The sequence below is a fragment of the Aspergillus melleus genome (genome assembly GCF_016097325.1).
Source record: "Aspergillus melleus strain CBS 546.65 chromosome Unknown contig8, whole genome shotgun sequence".
NCBI classification, from domain to species: Eukaryota; Fungi; Ascomycota; class Eurotiomycetes; order Eurotiales; family Aspergillaceae; genus Aspergillus; species Aspergillus melleus.
The window spans coordinates 610,531-628,309 of record NW_025763377.1 but is presented as its reverse complement, the minus strand read 5'-3'; the positions used below and the strand labels follow the sequence as shown (position 1 = coordinate 628,309).

At 51.5% G+C, this 17,779-nt stretch overlaps 5 protein-coding genes across 5 annotated transcripts; 2 read left to right on the top strand and 3 right to left on the bottom strand.

The window, feature by feature from the left end:
- Positions 1-103: 103 nt before the first annotated feature.
- Positions 104-970, top strand: LDX57_012323 (aminoacyl-tRNA hydrolase; the record flags this gene model as incomplete). The annotated part of the gene is made up of 1 exon (XM_046094062.1): positions 104-970. One exon carries the CDS (start codon positions 104-106, stop codon positions 968-970), a length of 867 nt encoding a protein of 288 aa, XP_045950041.1.
- A 431-nt stretch (positions 971-1,401) lies between these two features.
- Positions 1,402-2,460, bottom strand: hob3 (amphiphysin-like protein RVS161; the record flags this gene model as incomplete). The annotated part of the gene is made up of 5 exons (XM_046094061.1): positions 1,402-1,855; positions 1,920-2,067; positions 2,137-2,210; positions 2,317-2,362; positions 2,448-2,460. 5 exons carry the CDS (start codon positions 2,458-2,460, stop codon positions 1,402-1,404), a joined length of 735 nt encoding a protein of 244 aa, XP_045950040.1.
- A 2,540-nt stretch (positions 2,461-5,000) lies between these two features.
- On the bottom strand, positions 5,001-6,606 carry SAT4 (serine/threonine protein kinase SAT4; the record flags this gene model as incomplete). Its single annotated transcript, XM_046094060.1, has 2 exons — positions 5,001-5,132; positions 5,188-6,606. 2 exons carry the CDS (start codon positions 6,604-6,606, stop codon positions 5,001-5,003), a joined length of 1,551 nt encoding a protein of 516 aa, XP_045950039.1.
- Positions 6,607-12,487: 5,881 nt separating this feature from the next.
- Positions 12,488-13,420, bottom strand: bet5 (TRAPP subunit BET5; the record flags this gene model as incomplete). The annotated part of the gene is made up of 5 exons (XM_046094059.1): positions 12,488-12,643; positions 12,721-12,809; positions 12,877-13,022; positions 13,105-13,318; positions 13,384-13,420. The coding sequence occupies 5 exons, from the start codon at positions 13,418-13,420 to the stop codon at positions 12,488-12,490; spliced, it is 642 nt and encodes a 213-aa protein (XP_045950038.1).
- Positions 13,421-14,077: 657 nt separating this feature from the next.
- On the top strand, positions 14,078-16,832 carry LDX57_012319 (putative calcium/calmodulin dependent protein kinase; the record flags this gene model as incomplete). The annotated part of the gene is made up of 6 exons (XM_046094058.1): positions 14,078-14,169; positions 14,263-14,332; positions 14,413-14,562; positions 14,651-15,445; positions 15,503-15,640; positions 15,699-16,832. 6 exons carry the CDS (start codon positions 14,078-14,080, stop codon positions 16,830-16,832), a joined length of 2,379 nt encoding a protein of 792 aa, XP_045950037.1.
- Between the last annotated feature and the right edge of the window lie 947 nt (positions 16,833-17,779).

Below are 17,779 nucleotides of genomic sequence, written 5' to 3'. Positions count from 1 at the left end.
TACTCTTACTCCAACACCTACTCACCTCAGTCTGCTCTCTATACCACCAACCAACAACTCCACACTAATCTCATATCCCACACAACACCGACCTTCATACCAAATGGCGCACCCCACCCTCACAACAACAACCACAAAAACAACAATATCCACCCTCAAAACCCCCTCCCGATTCCTCTTCATCGCCTCCATCGGCAACCCCCGCCCGTATCTCAAAACGCGCCACAGCGCCGGCCACGTCCTCCTCGATGCCCTCACGCCTCTCCTACCTGGCCGATTTCCCCTCGTGTCGGGAAACCCGAACGTCGCGACGGGTCCGGTTTTCCATACCACCTGGCATAGCTCGTCGTATATGAATGAGTCTGGGCCGAAGCTTGTGCGGCAGTTGAGTAAGTGGATGGGCGCGACGCAGACGGATGTGTTGGAGAGGGTGGTGAGGTCGGGGCAGATTGCTGTCGTGGACAGGGGCGCGGACTGTGACGCGGAGCCTGAGCCGCAAACGCAGCCACCCGCCGGACCAAAGAACCCAGGACAGAAAAGACAAGCCCACAGTCAAGAACCGGAATGGTATCAACGCGGCATAGACCCATCCGCCCTAACCCGAGTCCACCCCACGTTAGTAATCCTGCACGACGAGCTCGAGGCGCCATTAGGGAAAGTCAAAGTGCGACGGGGCGGGCCCGAGACGGCGAGTCTGCGCGGCCATCGCGGGCTGATCAGCGTGATGGAGAGTCTGCGCGGGAAAGGGCTGTATCCGCCGCGGAGGGCCGGCGATAATAATACTGGCGTCGCGGGCGATCTGGCGGTCTTGCGGGTCGGCGTGGGTATTGGGCGTCCTGACACGCGCAATCGAGGCGATGTTGCGAATTTCGTGCTCACGGAGATGGATGCCGCGGAGATGAAGGCGGTTAAGGCGGCGGCGAGGCCGGTGTTGGATATTTTGGCAGACGAGATGTATCGGGGGGGATAGAGTTGTCGGGGTGGGTATGGCGCTGCGCCTGTGGATGAAAGAAAAGATACTGAAGGAGAGTCAAGTATCCTCGAGATATGTACATTTGCATTAATAGATATAGATATAGACTCGAATAGTAGACAGATGATACCCTTCAATCAATACAACATACAGCACCAATCATAGTTGATGTGAGCACCGTTCTCTTACTCTCATAACGGATTCTGGTTTATTCCATTATCAGACACTGTCCTGGTATAGAATCGAGAGGCCGTAAGTAAACCCCAAATCAACGAGCAATAACTCCTCGAACTCGCCCTCGAAAGACGCGACAGATTACAACAATCACCAGGGGAAGGAAATAAGAAAAAGAAGAAAGATAAGAAAAAAGCAAATCACCGCCGTAGCAGACATGAAGCGCGCGCGTAAAACATTAATCACCAAAAATATTAGACAGTTCCTGCTATACTCAAGTCCCGAATCTCCTGCAAGACCTCTTCCACCCGATTATCCAAATCGCCCCGCGCGTATTGGTCTCTCGTTTCCGCGTCAAGGTACTGCTGGACCTGCGCCATGCGCGAATACGCCTCGGCGCAAAATCGCAATTGAATCTTGACGAGTGCCTCGAAACTGGGGTCCAGGTAGGGCACGCGGAGGTCGATGAGTTGCGGGAGTTCGGTGAAGAGTTGTTCGTTCAGCTGCTCGTAGGCCTGTTTGGCGAGTTCCGTCTCGCGCTCGGTTCGCGGCAGCTTGGTGGCGTCCTTGTCGGGCTTCTCGACCAGCTTCTTGACCTTGGCACGCATGGCGTCGTAATCGAGGAGCTTGTGGTTGCGTTTCTTGATGCATTCGTTGATATCGGGGAAGTAGGCGCAGAAACGGGAGATCGGCTCGAGAACGGTGGTTCTAGTGTTGAGTCAAGGCGTCAGTATGTCACTGGACTTCTCATGGGAGACCCGGTTGTACAGACCTGTACGGACCATCCAACGCCTTGATCGTTTCGGCATCAAGATCCTCCACAGCCTGCTTGTAACTCCGACTCACGCCGTCCCGCGTACCGGCATCGCCATAGAAGGCATCTATCGTCTCGGCAATGCGCATCTGCGAGGCGGTCATGGCTAAACAGACCCCAAGGCATCAGCATTAAATCCACACCCACCCCAACTCAACCCAGACTGGATACACACCTCGTAGCGAGTCGAGATAGCCCTTAGCTTCCTTTTGTAGTCGATTGGCAGCCGCCTCCATCGTCCGGTACCGTCTGTTATGCATCCCAATCAGTAATCCAATCGGTCGGTTTGATCGGTGCCTTGCCCCCTCTTCTGCGCCCCCCTTATCGGATCTCCAGCCCTCCGCGGAAAGCATACCGTTCTTCAATCTCATAGTCACGATCGTTTGTCCTTTCCACATGCCCTGAATAGTTCCAATCACTGATTAGCAACCCATCAACAGATCGGAGACCCAATGCGAGATGGTCGGGGAGGGAGGGCAGACATACCCGTCTTCATCATCACCTGCGTGGTGGCGCGATTCACATTTTTCTTGAACCCTACAGTACGGAAACGTCTAGTTAGCATCGAGCCGGGCGCAGATGAGTTCCCCCGAGATGGGAACTCGGGATGGGAATCTGGTTTCTCGCGCACCTGCCCAAGACATGACGGCGGGATAGAAGCGAGTCGATCTGCGATACGGATACTGCGAGAAGGAAAAATAGAAAGACGACGAGATAGGACAGATGCCAGATAGGAGTCAGCCCGCGTGAACCAACAATTGCGGAGGAGACGGGATAACAGCAACGAGCGTTGTCGAAGAAGAATCGAAGCGGGGGATGTTCGTCACAGGGCTGAATGACTTCGGTCGAATGAATCGGATTTCACGATGCCCAATCCATCGTGGCGGTGCAGCGGAGGCGGTGTTCAGACGGTATGACATTACCGTATGAATACATACGAGTACCGTCGGGTTCCACGGACTCCGGCTGGAAAAACCGAGTTACGTCATGTGCCGAAATGCTGCGGCCTTCCTGTCCAGAGGGAAAAAGTGAAGAAGTGATGTCAAGCGTTATCGGATGGACTCGCGGTCTCCATCTGAACTACCGCCTAGTGTCCGAATCTGATGTCATGGTTGAGTCCAGATTATCGATCTTTCAGAAACTCAGAACTGGGATTAGGGGTGTTTTAACTCCTACGCCCTGCCACATACTATCTTGGGACATACTACGGTTTTACCGGTACAGAATCCTGAGAACATGCGCGATACTTCAGAGTCAAGTATCAAATACACCGTCCCAGGTACTGTCTGTTACATACATACACATACTGTATACCCAGTTGCAAAGAATGCATCTCAACTGCTCAACCAGAACGAACCTGCATGGACTGCATGAGCTGGATGTTTGGCCACAGTCTAGAGCCACCACCGGCTGCGGTTGACCTGGAAATCCCGAAATTCCGCAGGGCGAGTCAAATGATGCTGCCTGTCAGACCTTTTCCTGCACGGTTTTCCACCGATAGGGCAGACCACGCCAAGAGATTCCAGCCATTAGACGCAAGGTAGACGACCGTGCCAAGACTGCCTGGATTGTTGATTCGATCCCTCGCAACGCACTGTGCTTGGAAGAGCTGCCAAGCAAGCTTGAACGAGGTCAAGGGGGCAGGGAGGGAGGGAAGGTGGGTGTGCCAGAGGATCGCCGAGGAGGGAGGGAGGACAATGGTGGAAGCAGACAACTACTGAGTCCCTCTTACTTGCCAAGAGGTGTGTGTTGCGTTGTACGGTAGCTACATACATATACATTATTCTTTTATGGGCAGTTGGCAAAAGACCAGTGCTCTCCTGGCGGGATTGATAGGTATTTGCCGTTGTTGAGACAGGCATGCCGCTAGGACATGCATCCTGGTGCTGCATGCCTAGTGCATTCATTAGAGTCTGGGCACGCCTCTTAGTCTCGCTCGACGGGATGTTCAGTTGAAGCTTTCCCTTCTCAGTTATTCTGTTTGTTCCCCCTTTGCTGCTGGTAAACAAGATTAACCGGTTCAGGAGTAGTTTGGATGGACTGGAAATCTACACCTGACCTTCATATCGAGACCGGTCCAACTGTAGAGTAGTAGTTATTGTATCTTCATATTCAGCCTAGAAAGCTATGAGTAAACACAAGACATCGAGACTGCGATTATCCAATCATCCCGACCCTTGGGGATGCCGTGCAAGGGCGTTGGCCCCTCACATGCATCAAGTGGATGGTTCATCGGCATCGGGTCATTCAACGTTGTTTGAGAACAGAAACAAGGGTATCTCCAATGGTAAGCCAACCCACAATTTAAACAGATACACCGCGCTAAAGAGAAAGACAAATGAAATCCACACGCCGGAGAGAGGAAACCCGTCAACATAACACCCCTGGGTGAAAGATAGAATAAATGAATCCGTACGTTGTCCGAACTCTCCCAAAAGCTCAAAGCAATTTAGGTCAGCCAGATCATCAATAGTTTGGAAAATGATAGGAGATCAGTGTGACGTGAAAAGGAAATCCAGTAGATAGAACAAAAGTTAGTATCGTCATCAAAAGGAAAAAAGAAAAAGAATGAAAGAGACGAAACGGCCGCAAATGGAAAAATGAAATGCAAATAGCTCAAGGTCATGACTCTTCGTTGCATTGGCATGAAAACATGACAGTCCAGAATGAAAACTAAACCCGTAAAGCTAAGGTGAGCAGAAACAGGAGTAAGGGAAGACAGAGAGATGCGCCCGCATTAAAATAAGATAGAAAAGATGTATCAAAGATAAGCCTCCTTCTATAGAACAGTCACAGAAGGAGTGGACCTCCCCGCATAAAGGGAGAAAAGTGCACATAGAAACCACCCAGCTTTGTCACAATCGAGGGCAAATCACAAACAGATCACAAAGGGAACACATAGACCGACCGAAGTCAGACCAACCCTGCCGAGACCATGCGATCCCCCCTTCCACCTCTTGAAGGAGTCTATTGGACGAATGCTCGCCCCCGAGATGCAAAGCCTCGTTTTAGATGGAAGGACAAAGACGAACAGAACCCTTAGAACCCTTCCTCGCCAGCCTTGCACAGATGAATCTCACGAAGCCATTCAGACTTGAGAACCTGCGAGGCATTGATGCGGCGAGATGGATTCGGATCCAGGATTGAATAAATCACGTTGCGACAGCGAGCCTGACAATCTGTTAGTTTCAACGTTCGATCGCGACGATTTCGAAGCAGTGCTTACCCGATGGAGAGTCTCAATCGGCGCATAGCCGTCCTCATGTTTCCGGCCTTCAAGGTAGCGTTGGTAGAATTCATCTTCATCCTTACGAGCAAGTCTCCATAGGTGCCGGCCGGTCCTCATGGCCATGTAGATGACACCGGTGGCCCACAAGTCGACTGCTCGGGGATCAAATTCCCTTTCCACGTATTCTTCCGGGGCAATATAAGGAGCCGAGCCGCACAGACCCGCCGTCATGTGCGCCTCTTTCTCCCAGGCCATGCGGAAACACTCGCCATTACCGAAGTCTGTAATCTTGAGGGCGCCGTGGGTAGTCAGGAGGAGGTTTTCGGGTTTCAGATCACGGTGGGCCACGCCCATCTCGTGCATGTATTCCACGCCACGCATCAGTTGCTTGAAGAAGCAGTCGGCTTCGGCTACCTCTAATTTGCCGGCGGCCAGGACCAAGGTGTAAAGATCACCGCCGGCACAGTACTCCATGACCTCGCAGTAGTCGCCTTTAGCATCCTGAAGGAGGTCCAGAGTGTGGATGACGTTCGGATGACGAAGGGAGGACGAGATACAGAACTCTGAGGTCAATCGCTTCTGATACTTCTTCGCGGTTTCTTGAGGGCGGCGACGGAACTCTTTGACGGCGTACAGTTGTTCCATCTTGGAATCCTTGGGGTCCACCTTGTGAGATATTCTCACGATACCGAAGGCGCCTCTTCCCACGATCTCCTGGCATTTGCCATATTTGTCCACCAAGGAGGCCGTGGCGTTGGGGCCGCCCTTCTTGTCGGCGGCCAGTTTATCGCGTTCAGTCTTGAATTGATCGATCCATGTCGACATGAGGGAGAGTTGTTGATCATCGACGTGACCATCGTCCTTCTTCCTGCCGCCACCGATCATGTCCCGGAGCAAATCGGTCAATTTCTCCTGTCGCCTTGCGCTTTTGAGGTGGTGGCAATGCGCGTTTTCCGGCAATCCCTCGAAGCGCTTGTGGGGGACAGGGCCGTCCTTCTGGTCCTTGTTGCTGCCCAGCTTCGGCTTCTTTTCGTCGTTTTCCTTCGTAGAGGTCTGCCGGGAGGGAGCCCTCGAGGAGGGTCTGGATGTGGGTCTCGATTGCTTTCCGCTGCCATTCGTAGGCGGCTTGATGCTCTCGGTGCTGCTATCTGAGAAGTCTCGATGGGCATCTGGTTCTTTCGGGGTCGACTTCCCCGTGGCGGAGAACATGCGGGAGATGCGATTTGCCATGGTCGGTCTGGCGGTCTTCGCCGGCGGAGGGGGCATGGGGAGGGCATCCCCGTCCCCAGCGGACAAATTCATGCCCGCGAAAGCGCGTGTTACCTGAGGGTCTCCATCTCGATGATCGCTAAAAATCTGGGATGTGGCGGCGGAGGAGACTGCGGAGGGAGCTGGAGATACCGATGGTGGAGTCATGTGCGGTAATTAGATGAAAGGAGGATTTTAACGGGGAAAAGAAATTAACCCCCGGGGCGGAGTATAAAAGGAGAGCGCCTACAGCACGAGGCTGAAAGGGCCGCAGGTAAACGCAGCGAAGTGTAGCTGAGGTGGAACTCGAGAGGTTGAAGTGAGAGGGAGAAGAGAGAAGGAAGGAAAGAAAGAAAGAAAGAGAGCGAAAGGGAAGTAAAGGCGAGCGGGCGAGACCCGGAACGAGTATTTTAAAATAGGAAAAAAAAAAAAAAAAAAAGCTTGTGGTGGCCCGGGTGGCCCAGTGGTGGCCTGAGGCGACGGTACTTAACTAAAGGATGACGAAAAGTGACTTAAGCAGAAACCGTGTAAGAAAAAAAGAAAGAAAGAAAAAAAAAAAAAAAAAGGGCCGCCGCGCAACAACGCTCGGAATGCGCAGATGGAACGATACTACGCTGAGAACCACAAAGCGTGATAACTGGAAAAAATGCCCAATTATTGCCGAATTCCAAGAAAATCGAATAGGCTGAGGACTGCTCTAGTTAAGTAGAGTCACGAATGAAATTAGGTGTAAGTAGAATTACGCAGGGCAAGGGTCAAAGAAAGAGGACGAGGAACTGGTATTAATGCAAATGGGAGGAAGAAGAGAGAGAGAGAGAGAGAGAGAGAGAGAGAGAGAGAGCAGGAGGGTCCCGTCTGCCTACGGGGAGGAGAGGTTGAAATACCCGGTAGTAAGTAGAATGGTAGCAGTAGCAGTAGCAGTGGGAAAGGCAAAGGAAAAGGCCTTGAATGAATGGGGAGGGGCTCCGTCGGGAAACCAACCAGCCAGAAAATGATTTAAAAATATTTAAATTCATTTTCTGTTTCGTTGTCCTCGAATAATTAATTATCTAATTATTATGAGATTTTCAGGGTGGAAACCAGAGTCGACGAGGTTACAAAGGTGAGTGACTTTCTTCCCTGTTACCGCTTGTGGAAATCCAGAGTCAGTCGAGATGCGGTATGGTACGGTCACCACCAGGTATCGTACGGCCTGCAAGCCACACCTGAAAAAAAGAAAGAGAAAAAGAATAATCTGTATGGTAATCCGTATTCTGGCAGCTTCCTGCAACTAACTAACTAACGGTGAATGTTGCCACTATGACTCCCTCAGGCGGCCTTCTGATTATTAATGCTAGCGTGGCGCAGGTGGAGGCACTTTCCCTGGTAACGCGGCGCCGACGTCGGTCGTATGGGTGCCTTAATTACGGTACCCGTAACGATGACCGCTCTTTCATCATTCTGTAGACGCAAGGTTAGAGACCTGCTTATCTACCCACTGATTATCATCGCCATCATCTTGATTATCTTGAAGATGATTCCACCAAAGGCCAGCAATTTACTCACAACGTCTCCCCCGACCTTTCCCCTCTCTTCAAGGGAAAATCGTTCGTCGGATGACGTCCATTACTCCATAGTCCATACATACCCTGAATCCACACGAGTGGGCTAGTTAAGCCAGACTGAGGCTGTGCAGCATCTGCAACGGACTATCCATGGAGTTACTGCTCTTAGCTACCTCCCGTGGCTTGTTGGTCCATCTACTTTACGGTGTCAAGACTAAAAAGACACAATAATGAGGGGTAGTTGTCACTCATGGAGGGGCTTTCTCAATTTGAATTGATCAATTTTCTGGTATCCCCCCCTCTCCATGTGTGGATTGGTTCATGGACAATTGTCCCCGAGCAGTCGGGTTATTTCCGTCAGTCAGATGTCTCGTGCATGTCCACTGTCGACGGATTTCGTCAACGCTTGCAGGCGGCTGAAAAAACCCGCAGCGCAGCAGTCTGTCCTCTCTAATCTTTTACCTGGAAACTGAAAGCCTGGTGGTCGGACGCTTACCCTTCGCGGTAGGAATGATGCCCGCCAACAACTCATGCAGCGGGGACTGGCAGTGATGGCCACTCACTAGTTCGAGGGTTATTACTTCATCCTGTGAAGCTAAGAAACGCTCCCGTCCACTACATTCGGCATTCCATACTTTTCGTGTTCGAGTGCGACCGACCGTGACTCGATCATGGGTGTCCCTCGCCAACTTAAATCGGAGGCGAGTTTAACATCATGCCCAAAGCCCGGTGGGGGTCACCAGGTATCAGGACTCAAGAGCACGTCCTGTATCTCGGGACGAGGACGAGGGCGCGACCAGGTTGGCAATTGGCACCGCTACACAGTACTCCGTGCCATCCAGTAGAGAGAGCCAAGGTGTGCTTGTCGCAAACAATTCTTAATCCAGCCCCAAATGTCGCTCGAGCCACCCAGCGATCACTACTCCTTTGCGTTCAACCTGTACGAAAAGTATTGACAGGGTTGTTGGTTTCATTGACGGGACCGGACTGGGGATTGTCTCCATTCGGCTCGTCAATCCATCCACCGGATTGCTTTCATGACGTGGGTGCTCCTCTACTCCGTATGCCTGGATACGGAGTAGTGCCGCCGTAGATAACTAACCCTAGCGAACCCAGCGGACCTCGGCCGCCCTGCAACAACGAGGGCTTGACGGAAGAATCCCTGCGTGGATTGCGGAGATCCGCTGATAACCATCTGCGCACACCTTACACCGTAGGGTTTCCCCGACATCTTTGGACGGGAATCTGCAAATGGCGGTGGCTTGAAAGCTGCGAAAGCATTCGTCCGACAGTCGACAGAGGGCCCGCGATCAGACGAGGTGGACGTATCATGGAGATTGAGGAATGTCCATGAAAATCGTCATTAGCTTGTGCGTCCAAAACCAAATTGACGTACTCGCGGTAAATAAATTCAGGTTCAAGAATTGCACGAGGCATTTTTGAAGGCCAATCACCGGGCCGAGGATGGGCGTGTCAGAAAACGGTTCCATGTTCTGTGCCGGTGGAAATTACTCTGAGTCCCTCTCCATGGTCCAGTTCAAATGGGGATGGGTGCATACGTCCGGCTGAATACTAATTCTCATATAGTTCCGATCCATATGGAAACTCTCGTGGAGTCCAAGTAGGCAGCATCGATGTTGGAATTGAAACCCACCCATCCATACAGCTCCCTTGTCTCCGGAAGTGAGGTAATTGAAATGTCTTCTCCTTCACATCAATGCCTTTGGACTTTGGATTTACCTAATCGCATGCCGCATGATGATCTGTACTCGATCGAATCGAATGCGTGCTTGCTGCCAAAGGGGAAACAACCATGAGAAATCAGCCACTTCATCGATACATCCATGGAAGTACTCCGTACTGTTATGAAGGTATATTTACTGTACATACTGTACATACAGTACAATACAAACAGGACCTGTATCTGGTACCAGGTGCCTGCGGTGGGATCCACCGTCCACCGTATTCATTCCAATTCCCTCGTGGGACCCCGTTGTCCATCCAGTTGGAGTTAGATTCCGAAACGGCCACACCCCAGTGGGTTGTACTACTCAGTGCACAGAATTTGAAAATCGTATCCATGCTTACTTCCGTTCGTTGTGCTACTCCGTACATCGATCCAAGCACGAGGCAGGCTGACCGCCAGGTCAGACAATGCAACGACCAGTGGACATTGGCATGGATATGACGAGAGACCATGTCTGCTTCTTCACATGTTTGGCTGATGCGTCCCTACACCGGAGTACTACTAAGGTAGGTACATACAGTACAGAGTACACACCCGGCACAAAGGTCCAACTACTCGGAGGGAGGAGAATGGAAATGCAGCCAGGATAAACAATTTGCCAGGCTCGTTGGCGATTGGTTCGGTTGGAAGGGTCAACAGCTCCTCTTTCCTACAAATTACTGTTCAGTGTTAACTACACTAGTCTACAACCTCTACGGTCGGGAAATCTCACGACGCTTGTCTAGTGGACTCCACTCATTCCACTCTCTTTCCCCCTCTCTGGAGCCGCATCGAACGAATCACGCCCGGAATGGCCCCGTTCAAGCTTCGTCGCATCCCTTTGGCCTTCCCGAACCAGACTAACTTCTCTTCTTTTTCTCTCACCCTTTTTTTTTTTCATTCTTTTTTGATTTGCATTGTACGGAGTAGAGACTAGAGAGTACATTGTAGTGTATACTACTACTCTGTAAGGTTACTAGGGGCTTCCCCATTTCCCTCGGCTTGAATATTTACTTCTCACGGAGTACTAGCCAGTCTAGTCGGAAATTTCACACATTTCTGTCCAGTGTCCCCCTTGGAAGTGGACCCTACTTCCTGCTCATCTGCATCAGCCATCAGGTGATGCTCCATATGATCAAGATGGATCCCCGTCGGTCGTTACTCGTTTCTTACTCCTTTTAGTTTTAGTCTTAGGCTCTAAACCTCCTGTCTGACTGGCAGCCGCTAAGATCGAGGCTGCCTCCTTTGCCTAATTGCCTATCGTTACAAGTTGAATAAATCGTATGAATAATACCTACTTTAATCTCTGCCCTCTGCCCTCTGCCCTCTGCCCACCGGCTACCTACCGGTGCAGTTATCGCTTGGCCCCAGGCTTCTTCCAACGGTGAGTTACATTCATATCAAAGAAGAATGAACCGTCGTGTGCGTGTTTATGTTACACATCCCCCTCCTCCCCCAGAGTGTCTGCAACCCTGCAGTCACTCATTGTTCACCTCGACCTGGTCCACACCCACACATACACTACACCGAGTAAACAAAGAATAAACGTAGTACAAAGTAAAGTAAGATCACGGGTATCTCGACGTGGGAGAGACGCACCCCCCCCCCATGCATCAGCACCTCCCTTTTTTACCCCAGACTTCCTACCTATACCCCATGGTATAATGACACCGTACAACCCACAGACCACAAACTATGTCCAACGGTCCAACCCCCCCCCCCCCCTACCGGGGACTAGTACATACCTAGTACCTAATACCTACCCTACCACCTGGTCATAGGGCCGAAGGAAGTACCCCGGTGTACACGAACCCCTTCGCACGTGGCCCGACTAAACGTGCTGAGATGACGCCCATCGAACTTAATCTAAACCTAATCTACCCCATCTCTCTCTCTCTCTCTCTCTCTCCCTCTCTCTCTCGGGAGAGGCCTCGCTTGGATATTAATGAGTAATGTAGGGTCGCATGCGCACATAGAATCGTGGCATCACGTGGTAGCTGGTCTTTAACCTCAGCCGGGGAGAGTTGAGGGGGTAGGGAGGCTTGCATGAGCAGCGACGATCAATCGTGCTTAGAACGTACCCAACGGGTTTCGATTTTAGAGAGTACAATAATGAGTTTGATTTGCCCAACATAGGCAAAAGAAAAATAAATAGGTTATCTCACATATACCCACGGCTAGCCACGCTTCTTTTTCCGTCCCCTGCTTCTAGTCGCGTGTCATGCAAGTTCTGGCCCTGGCTTTGACGATAACGCACGACGTCAACGAGATTCCAGTACCTCCTGGGTTGGACAACTATGCCATGGCTCAGACTGGGGAAAGAGTACCAGGTAGGACAAATGTGCGCTGGCAGTGATCTACCCCAGTAGATCTTGCCTGATCTCGGCCGCCAATGAGCGATGAGGCGAAAAGCAACAGATCTTGATTCGATCGTCCTCCGGATTGATTCCATTGACCTGGTGCCATGTGCGCCATGACTGTATATCTGCTGTATTGTTCTCTGAGCGGCAAGGGGTGGCGTTCAGTAATTGTCTCCAGCGCATCCATCCATGGGAGCCCTGGTACCACAAGCCACTCCGCCTTTGTGTCTGCATCTTCAAATGAAGATGGCTTGAGCTGAATGCCAATCTCGTGAGTCCGATTACCCTTCTCCATGGAATGCGGGCAACGCTTGGATGATGACGGCCCGAAACCTTCTGCTCCCGGACCACCTGCTGAGGCGGAACAAACCGAAGCTTGGGGTTACTTTGGCGCATCATGTGATATGTCTCATGGTTGGTCATGCTGGTGAATGGCATTCATCAGACGGGTCTTTGAAGATCGTGACCCGAAGAAATACCGAGCTCTTGAGTTCGGGTCGACTGTCAGCAAGCAATATCCGACGACCGCCGATTCTTGCGCCTTTGGGCGAACAGACCGATAGGATGGCGGGAGTCTAGGATAAAACGCGTGTCTGATTGACAACTTAGCCGGAAATCCCTGTGATGACCTTGAAGATAATCGGACACGTACCACGAATTGTTCCAACGACTGCTCGAAAAGCTCGTTATTCACGCCAACGCCCCCAGGATGTTCAACTGGAGACAATGGGTTTTTAACCACTATCAGGACAAAAGCGTCAGTATTAGTCAACCGGAGTGCTGGTCCGAGATTAGAATTGCAACGCACCATATTCAACGTAAAGGTTGATGTAGATCTGTTGCAAAGCCACCCGCATACTTGGACTCTTGATATCGGTAAGCATCACAAACTTGATGTTCGTCGGGGTTTCGTAATAATGCAGCTTGTATTGACTGGTGCGATAGCTGACGAAACTAATGGCATGACACGAGGCAGGATTAGCATCGAAAGAGGGAGGGGGCCTTCCTCGGCGCAAAGTGGTTCTGATCTGCTTACCTATCATCGTCACCTCCGAGCTTGCGAGCCATGTTCCGTAAAGAGAAGACCGTGCCAAAGATCAGCTTCGCATCATCGTCGGTGGTCTGCGCAGATTGGCCCAAGACAGCAGGCGATCCATTGGCCGGGGCCGATGCCTCAGAAGTCGGGCGTGACGATTTCCCGGTGAACGAGCTCGGACGGGGGAGCCAGCGCCGCTTGTAGACGCATTCCGCTGGCAAGAACGGACGGGTTAGTAGAGATTCTCATGGGATATGACGTGTCCAGGGGAGAACATACCATGGCGGTCAAAGATGTAGAAGGAATAGACAACCATGGTGTGGGGGGGGGGGAGGATGCGACGGGGAGTCCAACGTGAGGTCTGGAAGGGAGGAACAGCTGGACACACAAAGGTACGGGAGGTAAACCTCAGGCTCGACTCGCGGCTCGTGGGCGGTGAGCCCGTCCGGCCAATGGAAGCGGGTCCAAAGACGCCCGTAATACGACCAGGCCGGGCATTGGTGCCTGAGTTGCTGGCCAGGTACCTTTTCGCTGCACAATTGCGGACGGAGTGACTTGCGGCGCATCGATACGAGGAAGCTCCGGCCGGTAATTCAGATACCTACCTGCACATCCCGCTCCACCATCATCGGCCTAAGGTATCCTTTCCTTTCCTTTCCTTTCCTCTCCTCTTCTCACCTCTCCTCGTCTCTTTCATCGCCAGCTCATATGGAAGGAGTGTACTCTCATTACGCTGCTGCTATCTGAAGTCGCTTCCCTCGCCTTCGTTCGTCCTCCGTCCCTTCATCCTCAGTTCTGATCGTCATCTCCGACCTTTGCTGCGTGCGCCCCTCCAAGCCTTCCCCACATTCGAACGTAGGCATCCAGGTTTCGCCCTATCCGCCTGAGAAAAGGTCCAATCAATAACGAAACCAAGCGGCATCCTTTCGGGTTGCTCTGCTCCTCTTCGTTGCTTCGGGGATCCCTGTGTTCAATGGCCAACGAAAATGCCGACGTTTCCATTCAGGCCAGTCGAAACCCCGTTGATCGCCCGGCGCCTCAACATCCCCGACCAGCTCGTTATGCGTGAGTTTCCTTGACTACCTCTCGGATATAGGGATCGTCATGTCTAGGCGGACACATATGATGCCCCAGGATCGGTGACTAAATTGGGCACAGCTCAACCCCCTCGTACGAAAGTCCCCAGAGACATTACCGCCGAAATCCCATAGTTAGACGTCCCGTCAAGGTTGCTATATCCCTCCCCAGTCCTCTGTTTCCGTCCTTGCATGGAGCATGATGCTGATGGATCTGATGAGCGACCGGTAGGAAACACTTAATGCTCGATCGGAGTATACCACTAGCCAGGATGATGGTACCGCTGAGCACAGAATCAACCAGTATTGGATCAAACAGGAAATTGGCAGAGGGTCTTTTGGAGCTGTGCACCTCGCTATTGACCAGTTCGGGAATGAATTCGTAAGTGCTCAGCTCTCCATTCCCCAAAGGGCATGTGATAGCCGGCCTAGACAATATTGGCCTACTAACCAGTCTGTGCTGAAACCAGGCCGTCAAAGAATTCTCCAAGGCGCGTTTAAGAAAACGTGCACAGTCCCACCTTTTGCGCAGGCCTCGAATCCCCAAGACCTCGTCAGATGGCTTCAACTCCCCCCTCCATCGCCGTCCGATGGGCTTGGACAACGACCTAAGGGGAAACGCCCTGTACCTCATCAAGGAAGAGATAGCTATCATGAAGAAGCTGCATCATAACAACCTTGTGTCCTTAATAGAAGTCTTAGACGACCCAACCGAAGACTCCCTATATATGGTCATGGAAATGTGTAAAAAGGGAGTGATCATGAAGGTCGGGCTCGAAGAGAGGGCTGACCCATACGAGGATGGGCTGTGCCGTTGTTGGTTTCGCGATTTGATTCTGGGGATTGAGTATTTACATGCACAGGGAATCGTGCACCGCGACATCAAGCCGGATAACTGCCTCGTAACGAGCGATGATGTCCTCAAGGTTGTCGACTTTGGTGTGTCCGAAATGTTTGAGAAGGATTCGGATATGTTCACGGCAAAGTCAGCAGGCTCTCCGGCCTTCCTTCCCCCGGAGCTATGTGTTGTTAAACATGGCGATGTTTCCGGCAAGGCGGCTGACATATGGTCCATGGGGGTCACACTGTACTGTCTTCGATACGGCAAATTACCGTTCGAGAAGCAAAGCATTTTCGAGCTTTATGATGCCATTAAGAACGACCCCATCGTGTGCGAAGGCGAAACCGATGACAACTTCAAGGATTTGATGACTCGGATCTTGGAAAAAGACCCGGCAAAGAGAATCACCATGGATGAGCTTCGAGTAAGTTAGAGACAGTCCCTTCTCATGCTGGGACGACGCTTATAGGAAGGAATTCAGGCGCATCCCTGGGTAACGAGAGACGGACTGGACCCTCTGTTGCCAGAGAGTGAGAACACTGCCGAAATCATTGGGCTTCCCACGGAAGAGGAAATGGAATCGGCCATCACGAAGAACATCGGGCATGTTCTGGCCGTGGTAAGTCCCTACCCGCTTCATGTACCGGGCGCAACGCCGAACTGACAGCGAGCCGTAGATGAAAGCTGTCAAGAATTTTAAGAGGTTGATAGACCCAGCCAAGGCAGAGCCGCCCATGCAGAGCATCCTTGGACAGGAGTATGAAACACATTTTGTTCAGCCTCCTCTTGAGATGGAACCGGAGGAAGACTTTGCAATGGAAACCGCGCCAGAATTCAATAGGAGCCAGAGCTTGAACACCTACGATCGAAGAGCTCAGGGGCTTGATAACGTCCTCCAAGGATACCATCAGCAGCTTGAAGAGCCATCCTCCAACCGGCCGCTGGATAGTGGCAGCCAAGCGAATCCTTCAGGTGACGTCAGCACAACCACCAGGAGTGCTGTAGTTGAGACAAAGGACGAACCCGGAGACGATACGCAGCCTCCCGTGTCTCAGTCCCCATCGACACACGTCTCCTTGTCCCGAGCTAGCTCGGCGACTACCAAACGCAGCGTCGAGGGGACACGTGGGCATGCCCGGGACCCATTGGAGGAGGAATTTCCATTCTTGTTCATTGGACCGTCTACCTATACCGGTTCAGAACAGCCAGATGCCGACGAAGACACCGATATGGAGTATGTCTGCGACGAACCGGAAAATATCTCTGACACCGAACTCGAGCCGATTGTAAGCGAGTCCCCTGGTGCTGCCGAATTTGATATCTACGAAACCGCATACCGGCAGGAAATCGAGCGTATACGCAAACGCGATGTTCCTCGCCAGGGATCCGCGCCCAAGGTGTACCTGACTCGCCGCGTGGAGGGCAGGGACGACATGACAAAACTGGTGCAAGAAGGAGAGGGCTCCGGCACGATACCCCAGGTCGGCAAGAGAATCGCTGTACCCTCGGGCCCAAGCCTAAGTTTTGCAGTCAGCGCCATTCGGGCCCAGCTCGACCAGCAGCGCCAACAACAGCAGCAGCAGCAGCAGCAGCAGCAGCAGCAGCAGCAACAACAACAACAACAACCACCAAAGGTAGCAGAGTCCAGTCCCGGCGACGTGTCCCCACCTCCTTTTTCTCCATCTCAAGTCTCAGAGCCTACAACCTCATCGTTCGCAGCCACAGGCGCCTCAACTGCAGAGTCGTCATCGCCGGAGAACTCCCGGACAAAATTGCGTTCTCTGCTTGATCGTGTAAGAGGGGGGCAATGACTGTAGTTAGACTTAATACAACCCACAGCGCGGACACCCCATCGCCGAAGACCCGAGGTGCTTCTGTAAAGGACTACCAAGACACCTTGCCCATTCCTCGTCGTTTTTTTCTTTTTTTTTCTTTTTTTTGTCTCCCTTGCGAACTGATACCAATAGAGCAGAAGTTGTTTGTCGATTTATGACGGATGCTCGTGACACTCTCATCCCTGTACTTTGTAATCAACGAGATTAATAAGTCAGGTCGTCACTCTGGCACTCACTTGTGTAGTGTAACGACGGTACCTGCAGAATTGCCGAAGAACCCTGGCAAATCTGGCGCAGATTGGCTCACACCAGTTAAACCTAAGCTACATCATGGTTCTCAAATACTGAAAAGGGAAGAGAGAGAGAGAGAGAGAGAGAGAGAGAGAGAGGCCAAAGCTCGTCTGGAACACAACGATCGCCCAGTCAAGAAATGGGCTGTACACATACATAACATCAATGAAATAGGCAGGCAGTTAGTAATTGTACATGCAAAAATTGAACAGTTTTTCTCTAGAGTAGCCAACCAATTGGATGAAACGTCATTATAAAAGAGTGAAGACTAGATAAGGGAGAGAACACAGTAAAATAAAGATAGAGTTCAGCTCAACATTATATCATAACGGTCATTCGAGTTCAATCAAGATCGAGCGAAATTCCTATGAGGCGATGAGGAAGGGTAGAAGATGCTGACATGCGAGGATTGGTGGTTTCGCTATGCAAAAAGAAAAATGGGCTGGGGTAAAGTCATATAGCTCAGCGTCATTGAAACACTGCGTAAAAGAAGGACAATGAAAGAGAGAGATTATATCCAGGTATAAGTTCTTGCCGACGTGGGTGTTAAATCATAACATGTTTCATCATGAACATGGGACCTATCTTTGTCGCATATTCAGAGCTCGAAAGATACTTGATAGACATTGGGC